We start from the raw sequence: 23,465 nt of genomic DNA, 5'->3' as shown, positions 1-23,465 counted from the left end.
ATGTAGTAGACAGAGAGAGACAGAAAGCAAGAAATCACCCCTCAGGGGGGATGGCCATACCACAATCCTTCTCCTTCAGTCTCTTCTCAGGTTCTGGGGCATGCATGCACACACACCCAGCGTGAGTTTGAAGCCACCGCACCCAGGACTTGAACCATGTGCAGTTGCCCATGTGGGCGTCTAGTGACAAAACCATGACATCATCTGCTGGTCCCTTAAGGTTGCTTTTTAATTAATAATAAATAGCCTGTGGAATTTTTCATAGTTTCTAATCTAAGTGGTAACAGAATTCAAGAAATTCAGCCTAGTAGAGACTCAGATGTAAAAAGAATAGTTTCGAATCATGCTGAGATGATCTTCTTTCTTGATTCTAGACTACATTTAGAAATAAGAGGCTTGGCTGAGTGCATATTCTAGATCACATTTAGAAATAAGGGGCTGGGGACCAGCAGTTAGTAATGGCTATGTAGCTGGACTACCATGTAGTTGACCGTGGTTCAAGTCCCGAACCCGGTGGCTTAAACTCATGCCAGGCGTGTGTGCGTGCGTGCCCAAGATCCCGAGAGGAGAATGGAGGAAAAGGGATTGCAGCATGGCCATCCCCCCTGGGGGGTGATTTCTCACTTTCTGTCTCTCTGTCTCTGTCTTTCTGGCAAGCGCATGCGCCCTATAGCAAAAACCTCTCCAAAGGAAAAAGAAAAAAAAAGAAATAAGGGGTTAGGCTGAATGCATCTGGTCACCAAGTGTTTCTGAAGAAGCCTGCTCCACTGCTGGTTTAAAGTACCTCTGGCAGTGCTGAATCAGTTGGGTACTCTTCTAGATGCTAAAAACTCTTTGAAATAAAATGACCCATTTGTAAGTTTAGAGAAATGAAGTTTTAAGATGCCTAGGCTTTCCCAGGAAGAGAAAAAATACATATCTTTGTTATATTAAAGCATCCAGTCATTCATTATATCATCCATTCATTATTAATTTTGTACATATTTCTGTGATATTACTATTAGTGAGCAGAATTATTTTTTTCTTTTTGACCAACAGTGGTTAGGTAAATACAATTTCATATATTAATAGTTCAACCTAATATAATTGGATTTGCAACTTTCTGAACTTCATGGAAGCTTTCGGGATAAAGATGACATGGAATCAGACCGTCTCCCAAACCCAGTACCCAAAATTGCCAGAATTGGATCTGTGAACATTTATCTCTTGGAATCTTAAACTATTCTAGCTGTTGATCAGCTTACTAAATCTTAAAGCCAATATAATTTTATAGAGATATATTTAAGGGACGTTGAAAAGGTCTTAGAAGTAAGATACACCATTTTAGTTACAAATGAAAATATTGTGAACGAAACAAAAACACTTAATGCAATTTGTCCTTAATGTACATGTTCCCATTTTTAGTGAAAAGAGATGCATGGATACTTTCAAGAAGCAGATGCCATAAACCCACAGCTCCATTTCAGCCAAGCGTTGGGGCAGGGCTCTGTAAATTAGTCATACAGTACCCTATGAGTTGAGAACAATGGAGAAATGTTCAAGAATGATTTAGAAATTCACCTTACCTATCTGATTTCTGCCTGAAGAGTAAAATGCATTGACTACCGCTGCTCCACTTATCCACCTATAGAAAACAGAGGGACTCGTTACAAATGGTGCTTCATTATCCAGCAGAATACATTCACCACAATAAAAGTATTATTTTTCGTAGAAAAATATTAAGCTTCTGTGTGAAATATGATCAACAAATGAAAATTGGTTCACTAGGTAAGAACTCATTTGAAAGTATTTCTTGAAAAATCAGCATATACCCAGGTCTGCCATCTGTGTTTTCTTTTTTTTTTAAAGGTTTTTTTATTTTTTTAATTTTTTTATTTTATTATTATTATTTTTTTGCTATAGGGCGTGTGCGCTCACCAGACAAAGAGAGACAGAAAGACAGAAAGCGAGAAATCACCCCCCAGGGGGGATGGCCATGCCACAATCACTTCAGAAAGCGAGAAATCACCCCCCACGGGGCATGGTCACGCTGCAATCCCTTCTCCTCCATTCTCCTCTTGGGATCTTGGGCACGCACCCACACGCGCCCGGTGTGAGTTTTAAGCCACCGGGTCCGGGACGCAAAAATAGCCATTATGCTAACTGCTGGTCCCCGCCATCTGTGTTTTCATTTGCATGCATTCCTATGGAAGGATCTGACAGTGCAAAACCTATTAATTCAGAAACTACAATGGATTAAGATTATATTGAAATGTATTTAGCTTTATGTTTCTGATACTATGTAACTATGCCATGGATTGTGGATCAGTGAACAGAATATTGACATACAGATTGTTAGAATTTCTGATTCATGTATATTTAAAAATTTTTAAATTCCTGACTTACAAAGAGCCTTTCTTTCCTTTATTATTATTATTATTATTTATACATTAAATCACTATATATCATTAGATTGTGAAAAGACTTCACCCAGCATGATATACACCTCAGCCTACCCCAGCTGAGACCACCATACACATCCTCGTCAACAGATAATAAATCTTATCTGTGTCCCACAAGTGTCTTACCTCTCCATTTCCCCCCAAATTTCCTATGCTCTTCCACTCTCATACTCTTTCTACTTTGTCTCTAGTGTCCATTACAATTTTTAATACTTTTATGTTCTCCAGTCTTTCAGTCTTTACCATAGAGTGCAGAGAGTTGGTATATGTTAAGTGGAGACATACAATGTCTCTCTTTCATAGCCTGACTTGCTTCCCTCAGCAACTTTTGGCCAAGATCAAGTGTAGTACAAAGAGCCTTTTTGGGAATGAAGCTATCTCAGGTACTTAGCATGGAGTATTGTGCCTCTGATTATTGACATTTAAATCTATTTTAAAAATGCAACATCACAGCTAATTGAGCAAAGGCATATTTTTATGTAACTCGAAAATGAAATCCAAGTAGTTCTTAAGTAGAGTCTGGCTATGCCAAGTAGTTCTTAAGTAGACTCCAATATAGGCATTATGCAGAATCTATGGAATTTGTGGAATACAATCCTTGACTTCAGTTGAGAAGATGAGAAAGATGCATAAAAACCTACAAGACTGAACGAACAAGTGGAAAAAGTGGCTTCCAGATGATATTTCAAGGAATGAAGGACAGAAGCCCGTGTTGCCATGTGTTTCTGCTGTAAATGATGAAGACCGCATGGCAATAATCATGTACTTGGCAGTTTTCTGCAATAATAGTAATAGACTATTTTTCTTTATACACAGCCATCTTTACATCAATGAGTATATACAAATATATACAAATATGTTTATTATAGTTTCTCAATTACAGACTTGTGACTTATTGACAGTAATCACTGCATGAACTTTTATGGGTAATTACAAATGATAACTATAAATTGTTTGGCTCTAGACTAGTCAAAAAACCTAATAATGAAAAAGTGCCGGGAACCAGCAGTTAGCGTAATGGCTATGTCGCTGGACTCCCACGTAGTCAACTGTGGTTTGCGTCCTGGACCTGGTGGCTTAAAACTCACGCCGGGTGTGTGTGCGTGCGTGCCCAAGATCCCGAGAGGAGAATGGAGGAGAAGGGATTGTGGTGTGAACATCCCCGCTGGGGGTGATTTATCGCTTTCTGTCTCTATGTCTCTCTCTGTCTGGTGAGCGCACGCGCCCTATAGTGAAAACCTCTCCAAAAAAAAAAGTGCCAATCAAATTATTTTTAAATGAAGTATTTTTTAGAGAAGAGGGACTAGATCTAGGAAACCAATGTGTGTGTGTATGTATATACATACATACATATACATACACATATACACATACACATTTTTATGCATGCATTGAAAAATGGACACTGCTTGACACTGAGTAACCTTAAATGTCAGCCCAACTGCATACACATGTAACAAATCCGTATTACCTAATAGCTACATTGTAGTTTTTCATTTCTAAGACAACAATGTAACAATTATCCTACTTACAGGAGGAGTTTACAGTCATTAGTGCAATGAGGCTAGATCAGAATTGTTTCTAGATCCCGCTTTGCCACGTAAGCAGTACAAAGTCAGCTGCCCAAGTCAGCACGTCAGCTACAGTGTCACTAACTATTATGGGATGTCACATGTGAGTCATAATAATTGGCAGAGAGTTGTATATAATAGCAATTTGATAAGTTCTGTTTAAGTATGGGTGTTGTCTCCAATAACAACACCAAGAGGTTTCATGGAGAGGAGTTGGGACTTACATTCTTTTTAAATAGGGTTAACATTATTGTGAACTCTTCTTTAGTAAAAAGAATAAACTTGAAGATAAGAAACAATGGTTGGGAACCAGCAGTTAGCGTAATGACTATGTCGCTGGACTTCCACGTAGTTGACTGCGGTTCACGTCCTGGACCCGGTGGCTTAAAACTCACACCAGACGCGTGTGCGTGTGTGCCCAAGATCCCAAGAGGAAAATGGGGGAGAAAGGATTGCGGCGTGGCCATCTCCCTTGGAGGATGATTTCTCGCTTTCTGTCTCTCTCTCTCTCTGTTTGGTGACTGCACACGCTCTATAGTGAAAACCTCTATTAAAAAAAAAAAAGAAAAAGAAAAAGAAAGAAGAGTTGATCGATGTGTTTCTTACTTAGTTTGTCATGGCTGCTGTCGTAAACAAAGCAAAACATGTAAAACATGACAGGATGACTGATATATCAGCCCTCCCTAATTGCATCACAGCCAAGTCATCAATATTTTAATATTTCTTGTAAGCTGCTGACTGTAAGAATATAATTTCATTTATTTTAATTAAACTCTAGTTTCTTCCTCTATAATCTGTGGTGACTCACAAGAAGAACTTGTATTGGTAAATCCAGGGAAGTCAGACTCTGGAGAGAGCAGATACTTTACAGAGGACTGGCCCTATAGTGTGGTGATCAAGCACAGGAGGCAGATTTCACACGGCAACCATAGCTCAGATCCCGGCCCTGGCAGCTTGAAAAACACACCAGATGCCAGTGCATGTGTGCCTTGTGCCCCAAATCCTGACAAGATGGAGAAATGGAGGGAAAAGATTGTGATGCGATCATATCCCATTCTGGGGTTCTCTCCCCATTTCTCTCTCTCTCTTTCTCTCAGGAGCCACATGTCCTCTGGCCAATAAAAAAACAACTATATAAAACAAACAAATTTCATTTACTAGCAAATATTATAAACTAACAAATATTATAACTAGCAAATATTAGAAAATACTTATATAAACAAAAGTCACGATCAGGAGAAATAAGAGGGAGGACTATGTTTACATATATTCACAGTCACTATGACTCAGGTTCAGATATAGTTTCAAGGTGTCTGGCCCACAGGTCAAAATGCTAGGGAGAGAGAGAAAGTGAGAGACAGACAGAGAGATGGAAAGTGAGAAAGCACTCCCAAGGGGGCATGGCCAAGCCACAATCCCTTCTTCACTTCTCCCTCAAGATTTTAGATATGCATGCACACATACCTGGCATGGTTTTCAGGCTGCTGGGTCCAGGACTTGAACTGAACAGTCGCCCAAATGGGATCTAGCTTTCTTAATCACCATACCACCAACTGGCCCAGAATTTTAATTGCTATAAAAGTTCATTTATCATGTTTCTGGGTTTTAGAGTTCAGTTTCTCAATTATAAATTTGTGATTTATTGACAGTAATCACTGCATGAACTTTTATGGGTAATTACAAACAATAGCTGTAAACTGCTTGGCTCTGAACTAGTCAAAAATCCTAATGAAATAGAAAAGGTGCCAATTGAATTGGTTTTCAATGAAGTGTTCTTTCAGTGAAGAACTAGATACATGAAACTAATGTTTCCGACAACAATAGATTTCAAAAGTAGGACAAAGAAGAATGAAGTTTATATGTGTTTATTACTTTTGAAAAATAAATGTCATACTTTTTTAGTGCTTTTCTGTTCTTCTGTTACATTTCTTGGAGGTTTAAGATTGCATTTTGATGAATGTTTGTAAGTTTCCAGCAGGGAGAGATTTTACATATGAAAATGTCCACTGTGAATTATAACTTCAAGAAAATAGGTAACTGTGTGTGACCACAGAGCCTTCGAATGGAATTAGAATTATGGTGGTTGGATTTACAGAGCACAAACATGTAGTATTTGCTTTTTCTTCCTTGAGATTTTTTATGATGTATCCTTGGACAGGACCACACTGGAGGATTATCTAGATTCAAAAGCACAGGGCATTTTGAGGCTGGTAATGATCAGAACTTGAAGTACTGTGATTAGATCATTCCATTTTACAGGAGGTGATGATGACAATGTCTGATATTTGTGGCTAATGAAATCTGTCACTGCGTTAAATGCAGCAGCTGAATTAAGAGAGCCAATGAAATGTTCTTCAAAGTAAATGGTGGTATAATAAAAACATAAAAATGATATGATCTTGCCCCGAAATAATGGGTGATGTGGGCTCCCTGGAGAAATCTTTCAAGCGTGGAGGACTCCAGGAAGCAGTGTGAGACGTGAGAGCTGATGCCAAGTGATGCGTTTTCCATTTCTCTTCTTGCCTCTCATGGTCTGTGCGTGAGTGTGGGTGGGTGAGTGGTGAGAGTTGAAGAATGGGAAAACAGCAGTAAGGACTGGCTGTATAGTCCAGTGGTTAAGGGAATGGATTCTCACATGACCGACTGTGGTTCAAATCCCAGCCCCTGTGGCTTGATAAACACACTGGGTGGACATGCGTGTGTGCCCCAATTCCAATAGGATGGAGAAGTGAAGAAGAAATTGCATGACTATGCCCCATTATGGGTTGCTTTCTCCCATCTCTTCCTTGCCCCGTCTTGCTGCCCTTGTCTCTCAAGCATGCGTGCCATAATTCCTGAGATTCTGTTGGGTAAGCTTACTCACGTTTGGGAGTAGTCAACAATCAACAAAGGACCATCCTAAACAACATAGCCCTCAAAGTTCAACTCACCATACAGGTGGGAAATGCTAAGGGTCTTCAAAAAGTTCAAGAAAAATGTGTATTATAAAAAAATATACTTAGATTTCAAAACATGTTTACACCAATATAAACTTGTACTTTAATTCCATTTTCTATGAACTTTTTAAAGTCTGCACACATAACCGAAATCCACTTGTGAGAGGGACCAGGTGTTTCTCTTCTTTTCTCTTATTACCTTGAAGAAGCTAAGTGGTGATAAAATGAACATATCTGGACACCAATTTTATAGCAGGGAGGAAAGCCAATAGTTGAGAGCCTGATCCTACAGCCTTTTAGATATGTAATAAACCCACTGGATTACAAAAGCATCTGAAATAAAATTGTTTTTGACCTACTCTTGTTTAACTTTAAAACTTAACAAAATTTTAAATATCTCTTTCCTTGCAAGTGTTCAGTTTCTCCACATCTAATTCTTTCTTTCTTTTTCTTTCTTTTTTTAGAGAGATTTTTTTCTATAGGGCATATTTGTCAGAGAGACAGAGAAAGACGAAGAAACAGAAAGTGGGAAAGCACCTCCTAGGGGGTATGGCCACACTGCAATCCCTTCTCCATTCTCCTCTCAGGATTTTTGCCATGCATGCACATGTACTGGCATGAGTATTAATAGTTGCCAGGTTCAGGACTCGAACTGTGGTCAACTACATGGGAGTCCAGCAACATAACCATTACACCATCTGCTGGTCCCTCTAAGACTTTCAAAGCAACTCCTCTGAAATCAGCAGTGGAATATAATTTTTTTGTGTCTTCCTCAAGTATCCCTAGGTAGAAAAAACTCTTATCTTATAATCACAATAATCACCAATTCTTTCCATTTATTCATATTTTGTCATCAAGACTTTAGAGTTTTCTGAATACTTTCATTCACCTTTTAAACCCTCTATTTTATATAAAACAGACAGCACCTCCAATGTGTACACAGCATGGCTGTTAAACTCTTTCTCCTACTACACGTATAAATGAAAGATGTAACTGGGAAAAGAATATTTGAACTAAGGACGAGGAAGACCTTCTCATCTTCCAACCAAATTCCATACTTCTACACTGTTCGCCTGCACCAGGGACAAAGTTTCATTGCAATGATTAATGCCACTTTCTTACCAATCTTTGTCCAATGAAGAAGACCATTTCAGACTCCTGTTTCACACTGAAGATCCCTCTCCCTTGAATAAGGAGACTGCCACCCTGCTCCATTTCCAACCTGGGCCGGTTCACCCCCGCTTAGGTAACCTGGTGGTCCGTCACTCCCGAGAGGTCACCATATTGATGCCAATCTTAGGGCGGACACCCGATCGACATAGCGCACTACAGCCCAGAACTCCTGGACTCGAGCAATCCTCCTGCCTCAGCCTCCAGGTAGCTGGGATTACGCTCCACCATGCCTGGCGACACTTGCACGACCCTGAAGCCAGTCTAGAAGGCCTGTTACGACTGACTGTACCATGAGCTGCTACTCAGTGAGCACCTAAGTTATAAGCCAAGTACATTAAACAGCATAACAACACAGCTACAAGACAAAAGTAGATGCTATTACCCCCAGTTTATACAGGGGAAAAAACACAACTGAGGTTCGAACGAGTCCTAACTCAGATCTGTGCTGCCCCCCCACCATCCCCAACACCCACCTGCCTCCATAGAACAGGCTCACTCCGCTGTGCCACACCCTGCAACTCATTTACCCAAAGCAAAAGCACAGTAGGGCTAAAATCTCTATGGAACTTCATTTTTATTGCATAGGAGTCGTTACCATAATGGATGTTCTCTCGGTGACTCACCTGGATTTTTCTGAGGCCAGTACTCTCATTCCAGCAATAAACTGGGCCAATCTACTTTGCTTTCAACAAAAAATAACAGAAAAATCACTACTCCGCTGTGTTTCCTAGAGGTCCTCTGTACTTTGGGTACAGCTCCAAGTTTGGCAACGTGGCACAATATTTCAGTCTTTAATAACTTGTATGTGCACATACACATAAATACATGCACGTAGATATACACGTCTGTAGGGAGCCAAATTCAGAGCAGTTGCTAATTCTGAAGACATGTGGGTGACTGGATTATTTTCTCTTTCTTTCTTTCTTTCTTTCTTTCTTTTCTTTTCTTTTCTTTTCTTTTCTTTTTCTTTTCTTTCTTTCTTTTTTTGCTTCCAGAGAACAGTTGTGCTTACCAGAGTGAGAGACAGAAAGAGAGAGGGACAGGAGGGAGCACATCCCACTGGGAATGGGGAATGGTCATGCCGCAACCCCTTCTCTGTCTCTCCTACCCTCCAGGGTGTGGGGCATGCATGTACCTGGCATGTTTCTCAAGCTGCCAGGTCTGGGACTTGAACTGCATGATCAGCCATGCAGCCATGGTCAGCCAGTTCCTTTAGCTACAAGTTCGAGGTGCTAGCTATATTCCTGTGGGGTCCAGTCAACTGAACAACCAGGCCACAGAGCCAGTCCAAACACGGATCATTTCTACCAGAATTTTCTTTTGGTGATTTGTTCTCTGATGTAATTCTCCAGGGAATTTCTGGGAAAATAATTAGAAACCGCTTTATCCCAGGGCTCAGGTGGCAGTGCAGTTGTCCCACAACTGGACACACACAGGAAAGGTCCCATCCTGGGACCTCCCCTGCACCTTGGGTCTACACACATGCCTATGATCCAGGTCAGCGGAGAAGACAGGAAGCAGGGGCAGATTGCAGTGTGGGGACCCTGTTAGGGTTGCCTATGCCTATCTTTCTCTCTGTCTCTCTGTCTTTTTCTCCAATGGAAGAAATAAACAGACAAGTAAACAAACAGAAATCCCTCTTCAACCCATGTAACTGTCGGTATTTATACAATTTGACGTAAGGCTATTGTTTGCCACTCATTAGGTGGCAACCCCATGAAGGCAGGATGTTCTGTGATAGCCTCTTTTTTTTTTTTTTGGAGAGGTTTTTGCTGTAGGGCGTGTGCACTCGCCAGACAGACAGAGAGAGACAGAGAGACAGAAAGTGAGAAATCCCCCCCCAGGGGGGATGGTCACGCCACAATCCCTTCTCCTCCATTCTCCTCTCGGGATCTTGGCCATGCACGTACACGTGCCCGGTGTGAGCGTAAGTCACTGGGTCCGGGACTTGAACCATGGTCGACTACGTGGGAGTCCAGCAACATAGCCATTACGCTAACTGCTGGTCCCATCGTGGTAGCCTCTTAATACATATTTGGCCTGGCATGTTAGTGGGTCCTCTAGGACCCCCAGAGTACTGCCTTGTCTCATCCTGTGACTCTGGGAGGCTGGAGGGTACTGCTGGTCTAGCAGAGAGCAGTGGCAACCAGAAGCTATGCACCATCTAGACACTGTTTTCTGCAGATATCACTCTGGAATAAAAGTATCATAATTCTATTTAAGGCAGCCAAAATCCCCCAGGGATGACAGTGCAATTTGAGTCCTGGATCTAACGTGTGGATGCACATGTGTGCACGTCCAAAATCCTGAGAGGAGAATGAAGAAGTGCTTGTGGCATGACCATCCTCCCTATGGGGTGCTTTCTCACTTTCTCTCTTTCTTTCTCTGGCAGGTGCACCTGCACTATAGCAAAACATGAAATAAAATAAAAAACAAAACAAAACAAAACTACCTACAATATCAACCATTAAGTTATTTAGCTTCCCTTCCTGCTTCTTTTCTCTTGCTGGAAACAAAACAAAACAAAACAAAACCTCTCTTTAGGTACAAATTAAAAAGCAAAAATGTTCCTGCTGGTAACATGTATTTTGCTTACAACCCCAAATTGCCTTGGAACACTGCAGACTTTGTTGGCTTAATGGGAGGATAAAGGATGAAATCCGAAATATCTGAAATGCTCATCTACAACAACACGGGCAGTATGCGCACATACCACAGCAGATACTGCCGAGGGAAATCAGAACGCTTTGTTCAAGTTTAGTTTAGTCTAACCATCTCTTTTCAGTCTTTCTGGAAGAGTAATATTCGCTGAGTCAAATAATCTTTTTTACACATCCTCCCCGTCTACACTTAAAGAGATACATGTGTCTCAAGTCTGGAGCCCTCGGCACACCCACTCTGGACAGAGTCTATCGACCTCCGTGCCATCCGGTGTACAAGTCCCATGTAACTATTTTTCTACTGATACACAATAGGCAATACAACACTTCATTAAAAAGAATTAAGAGACTGTGTGCAGGTTGAGGTGACTGGATCCCACATACCCTGCTGCCCAGTTTGGTCCAGGACCCAGAGGCTTGAGGGGCATGTCGGGTGTGAGTGAGTGAGTGTGTGTGTGTGTGTGTGTGTGTGTGGTGCCTAGAATTCCAAGAAGAGAATGGAGGAGAGGGAATGCGGCATGGCTGTTTTCCCACTCCCACCCCCTGGGGGGTGATTTCTCTCTCTCTCTCTCTCTCTGTCTCTGGTGAGTGCACATACTCTATAGCATCTCTGGGGAGTTCACATACAAAATAAAAAAAAAAAAAAAAAAAATTAAAAATAATAAAAGTTTTTTTTAAAAAGAAAGAAGGTTGCCTCTAGAAATATCAGTGAAGGGAAAAACTCAAATGGGATATTTTAGAAAGACGTGAAGTACTTCCCAACCCTCAAGAATGTTCTCTTCTTCTGGAGTCACCTGATGTGGCAAAGCCAAGAAGGAAAACATCCATCTCACCAAACTTCAGAGTGAGGGAGATAGAACTTTTGTGCTGGAAAGAACCCGAGACACATTATACAGCCCAGGGCAGCCTGCTTGTTTTATAAATAAAGAAACCACATGGCTTTGAAAAGGCCACAGATAGTAACTGGTAGAACTGGGACACTAAAACAGTATTAGTGACTCATCGCAGTGACAAAACTACGGTGCCACGTCACAGGGTGCCAACCCTGCCTACGTTTTTGGTGATGCTGGCCTTTCAGGAAGAACCACAGCCACAGCTCATGGGTTGCCAGTCTCAGGGGTTCCACTTCCTTCAGGGGCCTTGCCATCATCTAACTAGTCCCGACTAGAAAAAACCAGGCTGGTAGCAACCGAGAAGACACATAGGAGCCAACCATTTGTTTGGTTTTGTTTTCAGTGACTCCTCTGTTCACTCAATATGAATTTAAATGCTGACACGTTGTTTCTGGAGAATGTGGTCCTACTAAGTAAAGGTTTAATTGTGGCTGTACACAGATCTGCCTTAGCACTTTATCTCCTTGAAATCACACACAGCAAACCCTGCCTTTCAGCAACGCTGACTTTTCCTCTCTAGCCTCTTTACATAGCTGATTGGCTTGTGAGCAAAGGGCAGCCACTTATTCATGTCTTTATCCTGTGCTGTATTGATCCTGGTGCTTTGTGCATAGTAGCTGCTCCACGTTACTGAATGGGCTCCTGTCAATGTCAGCGTGTTTTTATTTTCATACAGAACAGCAAGAGAGATGCAGCAATGAAGTCGGTCTGCCTAGTTTACGGGAGGCACTGCAGAGCTCCACAGGCATGATTCAGAAAGACTGGCCAGGCTGACCCTACAGATCACCACTGTGTCATAGAAACTTCTGTCCTGAAACACGAATGGGGTAAAACCAAGTCTTATACACCAAAGGGGTTCATTTGGTTTTGCTCTGATCCATTTTTTTTCTCTAGAGGTCTACGCTTTGGGTAGGAACTCTTAAGTAAATAATCACTTACTAGAAGTACAAAATTTTGGATATAGTATCAAGTTCTTTTGCCAATAGATATTACGTATCTTATATTCCCAGTTCAGCACTACACTATTTCCATTGGATAACATGTTTGAAATTCTTTACAAATTAGCACCAAATCCCCAGAAGAAAAAACGTTTGGGATCATTTTGGAAATACACACGAGGCACTCAGAAACCACACGAATCAAGAGCTTTTAAAATTTAAATCCTAAATCCTTGTCCTTTGCAGGTGCCAACTCATATGGGCAGGGCGAGGCCCTTTTGGCCAAATGATTAAATTGGATGTACCCCATACAGACTTTCTGTCTTCCTCAAATTTTTAATTTTTTAAGTAGAGAAAGCAGCAAAAATGATTTTGCATTTCTTCACTATGACGGTGAGACACTTGCATGTAACAACTTTTATTTTAGTGTTTGAAATAGCTTTCTCAGCTGATGCAGACCCCCTTCTGTCATGTATTCACTCAATAAGTATTTATGAAGGGCCTATAATCTGTTCATCAATGTTCAAACTTTGATGATACAAATACATGTGTCTGCTTCAACACGTGCTACTCACACTAAATGTACTAAAATGGTCTGGGGCTTTGATTAAAACGTGCAATGCAGGGCAAGCACAGTGTACAGTACTGGGGTGCTAAGAGTAAGAAGGTGACACGTCAGCTGAGACGAGCCCTGTGTAGGTTCCTGTTCAATGGACAAAGGAAGAAAGGATGGTCCAAGGTAAGAGAGGGAAGGGGGAAGGAGAAAATATGTGTATGGCTGGTGCCCTGGGGATCGGTGATGGGTAGGGTGAATGGCAAGAAATTCTGGAGAGCCAGTGGAGCGTACGAAGAGCCTTGGACCCTTTTAAAGAGTTCACACTTTACGGGATTGGCAAAAGGGATACACTGAAGGGTTTTTAGCAGGAAATAACACGACTCAATTTATGTCTTCAAAAAAAGTCTCTTGGATAATAGTATGAAGAGAGGTGAAATGATTGGTGATACAAATGAGGAAAAAATGGAAATAACTCTGAGGAGCAATGAAAAATGTCTGAATTAAAAAACTGACAATGGTAATGGTAAGATGGACACTCCTTGCTCTTATATAATATTTAATTAACAGGTGGCAGATGAAGACTTATTTATTTATTTATTTTTTGGAGAGGTTTTTGCTATAGGGCACGTGTGCACGCCAGAAAGACAGAGAGAGACAGAGAGACCGAAAGTGAGAAATCATCCCCCAGGGAGGATAGCCACATTGCAATCCTTTCTCCTCCATTCTCCTCTCAGGATCATGAGCACACACTCACACGCGCCTGGTGTGAGTTTAAGCCACCGGGTCCAGGACTCGAACAGCGGTCGACCACACAGGAGTCCAGCAACATAGCCATTACACAAACTGCTAGTCCCAATGTAGATTTATTTATTTATTTATTTATTTATTTATTTTTGCCATAGGGTGTGTATACTCTCTCTCTCTCTCCAGGGGCTGCATGCACCCTATAGCAAAATAAATAAATAAATCCCCTACATGTCTGGCCTCATAGCTTGGTGGTTTAAGGAACCAGAGAGAAGCGAGAGAGAGAATGGCCATGCTGCAGTCATCCTTCCTCCTCTATTTTGGGCACAGACACAGACACATCTGGCATGTTTCTCATGCGGCAGGGTCTAGGACTTGAACCAGGCGGTTGGCAATGTGGGTTCCAGCTGCCTTAATCACCATGCTGCCAGCCAGGTCAATCTTTAATATTTGTTAATGAAGACTTTAATTAGGTATCATGTAGATGTCCTGGATGAGAGAAAATAATGGGTCTCAGATCATTAAGATGAGTCCTTGGCTCTGTCTTCATAGTAGTGTGCGAGAGATTCCCAGAAAACAGGCAGAGGCCAGCCAATGACATGGTGGTTAAGGAGGCTGGATCCCACATGGCAGGCTGTGTGGTTTGAGTCTTGGACTTGGCAGCTTGAGAAACATACTGGGCACGTGTGCATGCCTGCCCAAAATTCTAAGAGGAGAATGGAGGAGAAGGGTAGGAAGAAATACCCCCATCCTTCCTAGAGTGATTTCTCACTTTTGTTCTCTCTCTGTCTGTCTCTCTTTAGGGGGGCGCATATGCCCTATAACAAAATCTTTTTAAAAAAAAGAAGAAAAAAAAGAAAAGAAAGCAAGCAAAAGGGCAGATATGGGGAGAAAAATAATGAACTTTTGCTTAAATAGCAAATGCGTATCTGTAGGGTCAACATGACATTTATTATACAGGGAGATGTTTCATAAGCAGCTAGGCATTTGGGTTTGGAGCTAAGAATATAAATCTGGGCCAGATAACAAATATTCTGCTCTTATAACAATGGCAGGAGATGTCAAAAGTACATAAATTGGCCAAATGGAAACATGTAGAATAAGAAAAGAAAATGTCTAGAAGTTTGGTGTTTGGTTACTTACATTTATTTAAATTAATTACACTGAAAACTCATTGCATCATCATTTCTCAAAAATACCCTACAGGCAAGCAGGCGGCACGGAGGGTAAAGCACCTGGGTCATGCATGGCCTTCTATGCAGTTTGAGTACCAGACCTGATAGCCTGAAATCATGCTGTGCATGTCTGTGTATACCCAAAATCTCAAGAGGATAATGGAGGAGAAGGGAGTGCAGCATGGCCATCCTCCCGCCCTCGTGGGGGGGTGTGGTTTCTCACTTTCTCTCTCCAGGGAGTGCATTCACCTCACAGTAAAATAAACAAATGAATAAAAACCCTACATGGCTGGCCTCATAGCCTCGTGGTTTAAGGAACTAGATACCATATGTCTTATCATGGTTCAAAACCCAGCCCTGGCAGCTTAAAAAAAATGCTGGGCACATGTGTGTGAATGTCCAAGATTCTAGTAGGCTGGAGAAATGGAGGGGAAGGAACGCAACATGACCATGTCCATGGGGGAGGGCTTTCGCCCTCTCTCTCTCTCTGTCTCTGACAAGTACATGTACCCTCTTGCAAGAAAGGAAGGAAGGAAGGAATAAAGGAAGAAAAAAAAGAAAGAAACAGAAACTAGGAAAAGAAAAGGGAAAAAAACCCCAACTCTATAGTTCTCTACAGTAGTCAAGAATCTCATCTCTGTCCTCTCAGTTTTGAAATGGATATATATTTCTCCTGTTACACCTGAGGAGTGAGAAAGTTGAGCAACTGAAAATGTAATTTTTCTAAAGATTATATACTACAGGCCATGTGGACACAGTAGAATCAATAGATAGTCTCTGTCTGACCATATACAGTGAGGACGTGAAATCAGTGCTAAATAAAAAAAAGAAAGAAAAACAGGGTAGTGATTTTATTCCAGGTAAAAGATCCATCACAGAAGAAGGCTTCTTGCACCCCCCAGAGTTTGAACTTTTTTTTTTTTTTTTTTTTTGGAGAGGTTTTTGCTATAGGGCACGTGTGCTCGCAGAAAGACAGAGATAGAAAGCGAGAAATCACCTCCCAGGGGGGATGGCCATGCCGCAATCCCTTTTCCTCCATTCTCCTCTTGGGATCTTGGGCACGCACGCACGCACATGCATCTGGCGTGAGTTTAAGCCACTGGGTCTGGGATTTGAACCATGGTTGGCTACATGGGAGTGCAGTGACATACCCATTATGCCAATTGCTGGTCCCCAGAGTTTGAACTTTTGTATTCAGTATTCTGACAGCAAATGGGGAAGAGGAAAAGCTAGCACTGTGTGGTAGAGAAGAACTTACAAGTCATATTGTTCTCACTAGTGGAAGCTTATGAAAATAACCCAAACGCAGTACTATGAGGCATGCTATTAACCAAACTTTCATTAAAATACTATATACAATTTTGACTTTTGATGATATACTTTAAAGAGAGAAGGATTCACAGGAAATCAACATATAAGATGAAGGGGATCAAACAGTGTAAACTATATTACAAAATGATTATGACACTGAGACTACATTAACTTCAAAGAAAAACATCAAGCAGTAATTCAAGAACAATTTTTGAAATGATGAAGAAGAAATCCGCGAGCACCTCATAGGTGCAGATTTTTGTAGCCATTTCAGAAAGGATATCTGACAATATTTGTCTGAAGACATTTTATAGAACTAACTATAACTAAATCTAAGTATATGTACTTTCAAAGAAATAAAAGTATTTGAATTTATAAAAAAAATCAGTCAGGGGGCCAAAAGGTAGTATGGTGGCTAAGGGCACTGGACTCCCTCATGACTGAACCTGGTTCGAGTCCCAGACATGATGGCTTGCTTTCTCACTTTCTCTCTCTCTTTCTCTCTCTCTCTCTATGTTCATCTCTGGTCAAATTAAAATAAATAAATAAGTATATAAATAAAATTAAAGAAAATAATTGTTTTTTTATTTTTTGAGAGATTTTCACTGTAGGGCGCGTGCGCTCGCCAGACAGACAGAGAGAGACATAGAGACAGAAAGTGAGAAATCACCCCCCAGGGGGGATGGTCACGCCGCAATCCCTTCTCCTCCATTCTCCTCTGGGGATCTTGGGCATGCACGCACACGTGCCCGGCGTGAGTTTTAAGCCACCGGGTCCGGGACACGAACCGCGGTCAACTACGTGGGAGTCCAGCAACATAGCCATTACGCTAACTGCTGGTTCCCAAGAAAATAATTGTTTTAAAAAATCAGATTATAAATTTACCCACAGTATTTTTTAATAACTTTTGTATATTGCTGGAGACAGAATTTGATGACTTGATTATAATACCAACCATATGTATCTGCTTGCCTTCCTTCTTTCACAGATGAGACACGAAATGTTGATATTTGTAGTCCCATTTTGAAGATCAGATAACACAACCTTTGCTCCAATGCAAACCCAGAAGCAATCAAAGCAGTTGTCTCTTTTCCAGGGCACTATAGTGTTGCAAGAGTTCAAAATGCCAGAGAAATGACTGAGTTGCACTGGCACTCTGGTCATCTGGACCAGCCTGAGTTACCGAGAACACAGCAGTGTTGCCATCAGACTGTCCCCTGCACTCTGTGTACCCTTCTTGTCATACTTCCCTCATGGTAGTTTATCATATCCTGTCTTGTCTACCTTTTGTCACTGTAATGCTGATGTTTTCCAAGTGCCCAGTGACACCTGCATTTGGTCAGTGTTTCAAAACAGTAGTTAAGAAAAAGGAATCAATTAAAGAAGAATGCACGAATGAACCAAGCACCTCTCTGGCATGTTATCACGTTAGTTACCACACCAACCAAGTTAGTGTATTTATTGTTTTCACTTGTTCACTCATTCGTTAATTTAGTTTTAACTGAGAATCTTTTATGAGCTGGGTACTTTCACTTTAAGATCCAAAGGAAAGGTGTGTGTTCTTTAGGGTCTAAGAACCTAAGCTAAGTCTATGGATTTAAGTGTATAAAAACACATGCTGACATTAACTTTCATTTAATTAAAAAATAAACAGTAAGCTAATATTTAAAGAATTAATGTCAGTAACACGCAGGTTAAAAAGAATTTGAAGGCTATGAATAAGAGTGGTTCCTGGTATCTTCTCTGTGGCTATTGCAGGGTTAAAACATATTCCATGAACCAGTCTAGGAATGGGATGGAGTTGTGGGATGCTACACTGATGGGAAAAAAAGGTGGGGTTGTCAACAGAAGAAAATTCTGGATACAGAGTAAGGCCTCAGAGAAAACTTGAAGTACAATGGGTTACTTTTGCTGTGTTTTTAAGAACCTCATCTTGGGACCAGCAGTTAGCGTAATGGCTATGTTGCTAGAATATCATGTAGTCGACCACGGTTCACGTTCTGGACCCGGTGTCTTAAAACTCACGCCGGGCGCGCATGCGTGTGTGCCCAAGATCCCAAGAGAAGAATGGAGGAGAAGGGATTGTGGTGTGGCCATCCCTCCTGGGGGGTGATTTTTTGCTTTCTGTCTCTCTGTCTCTCTCTGTCTGTCTGGCGAAGCACACGTGCCCTATAGCAAAAACCTCTCCAAAAAAAAAAAAAAAAAAAAGAACCACATCCACAAATAAATTAGAGGGGATAGATAATGATTAAGAAGAAACTAAAGAAATGAGGTAAATATAAGGATAACTTAATGAAAAAAATTGAAATATGGTTAAATTCCTACCTATATATTTAATGTTAATATAATTAACTGCTTGTAGACTTTCTCAATAGAAAGAACATTGCCCTTTTTAGTAGTTTTCTATGTCAGGCTCTTTCTCTTAAGTGAGTTGGGAAGCACCTCCCCCCCGCCCCCCGATCCCCATGGACAGACATTAGGGACTGGACGGGACATACTCATCCTTGTCCACCTTCTCCCGGAGCTTGTTCAGTTGTTTACTCTGGATGAATTTCAAATTTTGCATTATGTTCTCAAAGTATTCATCTTCTTTGTAGTCCAACTGTATTATATAAAAGATTTTGGGGGAAAAAAACACATTAAAACCAGTACCTTCAATTGTTTTTTTCTAGAAACCAGATAATATTTTAAGTTCTATCATTTTGTAAAGTGAAACTCACCAAAGGGGAAAATAATTCCTAGATTATAGATCAGTACTACTCTAGTTTGTAAAGTGAAACTCACCAAAGAGGGATTTAATTCCTAGATTATAGATCAGTACTACTCTAACCAAACCACACACATCTGCTCTTTTATAATCGATCAAATGAAACCACGTGGCAGACAAGTCTCACTACGATAATATTAATCCTCCCATAACAGACAGGGATAATAACCATCTTGCTTAGGACCTATGGTGTGCTAAGCTCTGTTCTCAGTACTTTAAATATATACTGCACTCATTTAATCCTTATAATCATCGTTTTATGAACTATCCTCAGTTTAAAACTGAGGAAACTGAGGAACAGTTTCATCATTTGCCCAAGATTAAATGAGTGGTGGAACTGGGATTTGAACCCAAGGAGTTGATCTTTGAGTCTATGCTCTTAGCCTCTAGTGGATAGTGGAACTAGAATTAGAACCCATACACGTTGACTCTCAAGTCTGTCCTTAGCCACTACATTCCTTCCATATGGGCCCTTGGGATTTGAAAGCTGTAGTTTGATTTAAAAGAGAAAATTACATTTTTCTGAAAATGGAAAGGAAGGAGAGAATACTGCCTTGCAAATCTCCATGCTGGGCCAGTAATCAAAGGATTAGGAATCACCACGATCCAGGACTGAACAAGGATCACTTTGATGTCACCAGGATAGCAAGCAGTTGTGGTGACCAGCAGGTTAGCAGTAGGATTCTCAGCAGAGTCTGAAATCAGTTCCACAGTGACCTCACTCCAACCTCTTCTCTTTTAATTGCTACATTAACAGGATAGGATTAAATAGTCCCTGTTTTTTCAATATTAGACTTGTTTCATTTTGTTTTCTTTTAAAGAGAGGAGGCAGGATCTGGTTTGTGCACTGGGGAAAGAATTAGGAAGTGGAAGGGAGACCCGAGCTCTGACTTTTCAGGCCTGCACTGACATGACAAGGAGCCCAAGGGCTGCCTGGGTTCTATACCTTGTCTACACCTTGATCCTCTTGGAAGAATACCAGATTTTTCTCACTATTCTTCAAATGGCAAGTAAAACCAAGAAAAAACATCCAAACATAATCCAGACTAATCAAACAAAAAGCTAAAATGAATATAGTTCTAGCATCAGTGTTAAAGGCTTTTCATGGTAAGACCTATGGTTTTAGGATGTGTGACATCATTTTTGGCACTCATAGCTAGAAAAAAACATTATCACCAGCCCTGGGCGTCATAGACCAGAGTCTTTATAAAGACTTACCTCACGGTATTCATTATTTAGTTTGTTATTATTTGAAATAATATCATCAGGATAGCCGATCCTTTCCTTAATTGCTAAGGCCTATGAAAATTAAAATATTGACTGTGAGAGTGATTATGAAACATCCAAATACAAACATCATAATTTGCCCACGACTAGCAATGGAATATCCACACTGTTTACAAAAAGGCTACCTGGCTAACACTTAAACAAACATCTTTGCAATGCCTCTTTCCTGGGGTTCAATAATAAACAAAAACCAAGTCTGAAATATATTTAATAGCTTCGAATGCCCTATTATTTCAGGCTGCAGGTTTCCCAAGACAATCACAATAAAAACTGATGGAAGTCACTGTTCTGCAGGGATTGTGCTCCTGTGAACTTTTCCTCTGGAAGACTTTCTTTCTTCAATTGTACAGGAGTAATATTTAGAGCTTCCATTCTAGAAGGTGATAATGATCTTTCCACTTCATTAACTTGGCTGAGAAAACAAATATGTGCTTACAGGTTTAGTGCTACTATTCTCCCTGCATATTGAGGGGTTCCTATAGTTTCTATGTGCCCCAGTGGTCTCCGCATCAGCACGCGTATTTTGTCAAGTTACATGAATTAAACAAGCAGAGGGCCAGTCTGTAGTCTAGAGGTTAAGGGAACTGAATCCCATGGGGTTTGAAATCCAGCCTGTGGCTTGAAAAACATGCCTGGCACATGTGTGTGTGAGCCTCAAATCCTGACAAGATGGAAACATGAGGAAGGGAAAAATGAAGAAATGTTCCATTTCTTTCTCTCTCTTCCTCACTCTTTCTGGCAAGGGTACGTGCCCTTTGGCAATAAAAAAAGAATCAATAAATTAATTAAAATAACAAAACAAGTTGTTGTTAAACACAACAAGCAGAGTTTTCCTTGTTCCTCAGCTCATATTTACCACTTATTTACTCTTATTTCTAATTCTTAATTTTAATTTTATTATTATTATTATTATTTTTAGTTTGTTATGGGGTGCGTGCTCACTAGAGACAAAAAGAGTGAGAGAGAGAAAAGGAAAGTGAGAAAACATCCCCTTTAGGGAATGGCCATGTCACAATGCCTTCTCCTTCATTCCCTTCTTGGGGTTTTGTACCTGGCATATTTTTTAAACCACTGGGCCTGGAACTAGAACCACAGATTCAGTCATCTGGGATCCAGCTGCCTTAAGCTCCATGTACCTGCTGGCCCCTAATTTTCACTACTTTAAAATTGTTTACTTAATTTTATTATTGCATTATCGCCACTTGTTCAATACTTGCCATTTCTATTTTTATTTCTCTTTTTTTCTCAAAGATATTTGACTTTTGATTCCATCATATTATGTTGTTCTTGAATGATTTAATAAATTTTAAGTTTTTCGTAAAAGATTTGGCTTGTATCTCTGAGTTACATGGTTTGCCATGAAGTGGACAAATGGCTTTGTTACGAGATACATAAGCCAGGATTCCCCCAGTGTATCTGGTAGCATGTGTCACTGAAGTCACGTAGGCTAAGTTCATCTTCTTGTTGTAGTTTTCCACACTCATTACAAATCATCTCTCTGTCAAAGGTACCATATTTCCTAGAGAATCTTTACCCAGAGTGTTGCAAAGGGTACAAAATCCAGAGAAAGTAAGAGGTACTTCAAGATAAATTTTAAAAAAGATTTATTGCCAAATACTTTGGGCAAACACTATGGCAAAGGCATCAGGCAGATTTCTTTAGAATCTAAGATAGACTCTCAGGTTACTGTAAGCACCCAAAAGGAAGAATTAACTTGTTGATTTATTTGAGATATGTTTGACTGCCTCTCAGGAGCCAGGAAAATTGTAAAAAGCTGAAAATACAGGGGCCAGGAGGTGGCATGGTGGTTAAGCATGTTAGACTCCCACATGCCACATGGCCAACCATGGATTGAGTCCTGGAGCTGGTGGCTTGCTTTCTCACTTTCTCTCTTCCTCTCTTTCTTTCCCTCTTAAACAAACAAACAAATAAATAAAGCTAAATAAAATAATTCTTAAAAAAAAAAAAGCTGGGAATACAATGCTAGGCAAAATTTTCTGCTCCCCAAATGCTTACCATAAGGAGCAATGATGACAGATAACACAATAAATACTGACTCTCAAGTGGATGGATGGTACCTTAAAATCAAACCCTAGGAGCAGGTAACTTAGCCTACAGTGGGATCCGAGGAAGCTTGCTTACAGGAAGTGTTTCCTAAACTCTTTGACTATGAGATTGTTTCATGGAAAAACTTGTAGGTCCAATGATTTATGGCATCCTTTGAAAATGCTGATAGAAAACAATCCAATTGGCTACATCAAAAACGAACCAAGTCATGAACAGCTATACTGTGAAAGCAAAGCCAGTCTGAAGAACCTCTGAAGAGCTGGGGCCAGAGTAACAGAAACACAGCTAACCTGAGGGCCTAAATTCTACAATTCATTCACCCAGGGCTCTTTGAAAGAGGAAAGAAGATAGTCTATCTGATTTAATTGTGGGATAGAACTAGACCAGAAGTGATGACCTCATTCCAATAGGTTAATGGACTCCTCTCAGTTCAAAGAAGGGTCTGTTTTTTCTGCTACCTTAACTAGGTAGGAATGGTTAGGATGCACTTAAATGTTGTTAATAAAGCATGTTCACAGTTTTCATAAAATATTTTCCTCTCACTTTTTATATACTTTTAAGGATGTTTTGTAAAAGGAGAAACAATATGAACCATTGGTATAATATCTTTTAATTCTTTATTTTTTCACATAGAATTATCCTCTTAATATCCCAAATTATTCCTTTAAAGAAAGGAATATATAGTACTTTAAAGTTTTTGATTGAACATGAAAGATGACTATTGACTGCAGATATAAAAACTGAAAATCATAGGAAAAGTATTTATTCATGAAAACTGTTCCTAGAAACATTACCTCCTAAAAGTGTGCAACTTTTTAGGTAATCTTTCATTATTTTTCTCTTTGCTTTTTTTTTTTAAGGTTTTTAACCAAAGGGTGCATGTGTTCACTGAACAGGAGAGAGACAGAGAGATAGAAAGTGACAAATCACCCCCAGCAGGGTTGGC

General features: G+C 40.4%; 1 protein-coding gene across 1 annotated transcript in view; it reads right to left on the bottom strand.

Moving 5' to 3' along the window:
- MME (membrane metalloendopeptidase) overlaps positions 1-23,465 on the bottom strand; it is a 118,667-nt gene that overhangs the window by 28,840 nt on the left and 66,362 nt on the right. Inside the window, exons 16-18 of the mRNA XM_014588278.1 lie at positions 20,384-20,464; positions 18,897-19,000; positions 1,566-1,624 (exon numbers count right to left, since the gene is read on the bottom strand). Coding sequence (XP_014443764.1) covers positions 1,566-1,624; positions 18,897-19,000; positions 20,384-20,464 — 244 coding nt within the window. The remainder of the gene's footprint in view (positions 1-1,565; positions 1,625-18,896; positions 19,001-20,383; positions 20,465-23,465) is intronic.

The sequence above is a fragment of the Tupaia chinensis genome, unplaced genomic scaffold (genome assembly GCF_000334495.1).
Source record: "Tupaia chinensis unplaced genomic scaffold, TupChi_1.0 Scaffold000272_1, whole genome shotgun sequence".
NCBI classification, from domain to species: domain Eukaryota; kingdom Metazoa; phylum Chordata; class Mammalia; order Scandentia; family Tupaiidae; genus Tupaia; species Tupaia belangeri.
Note: the sequence above shows the minus strand (reverse complement) of the source record. Positions and strands in the feature narration are given on the sequence as shown.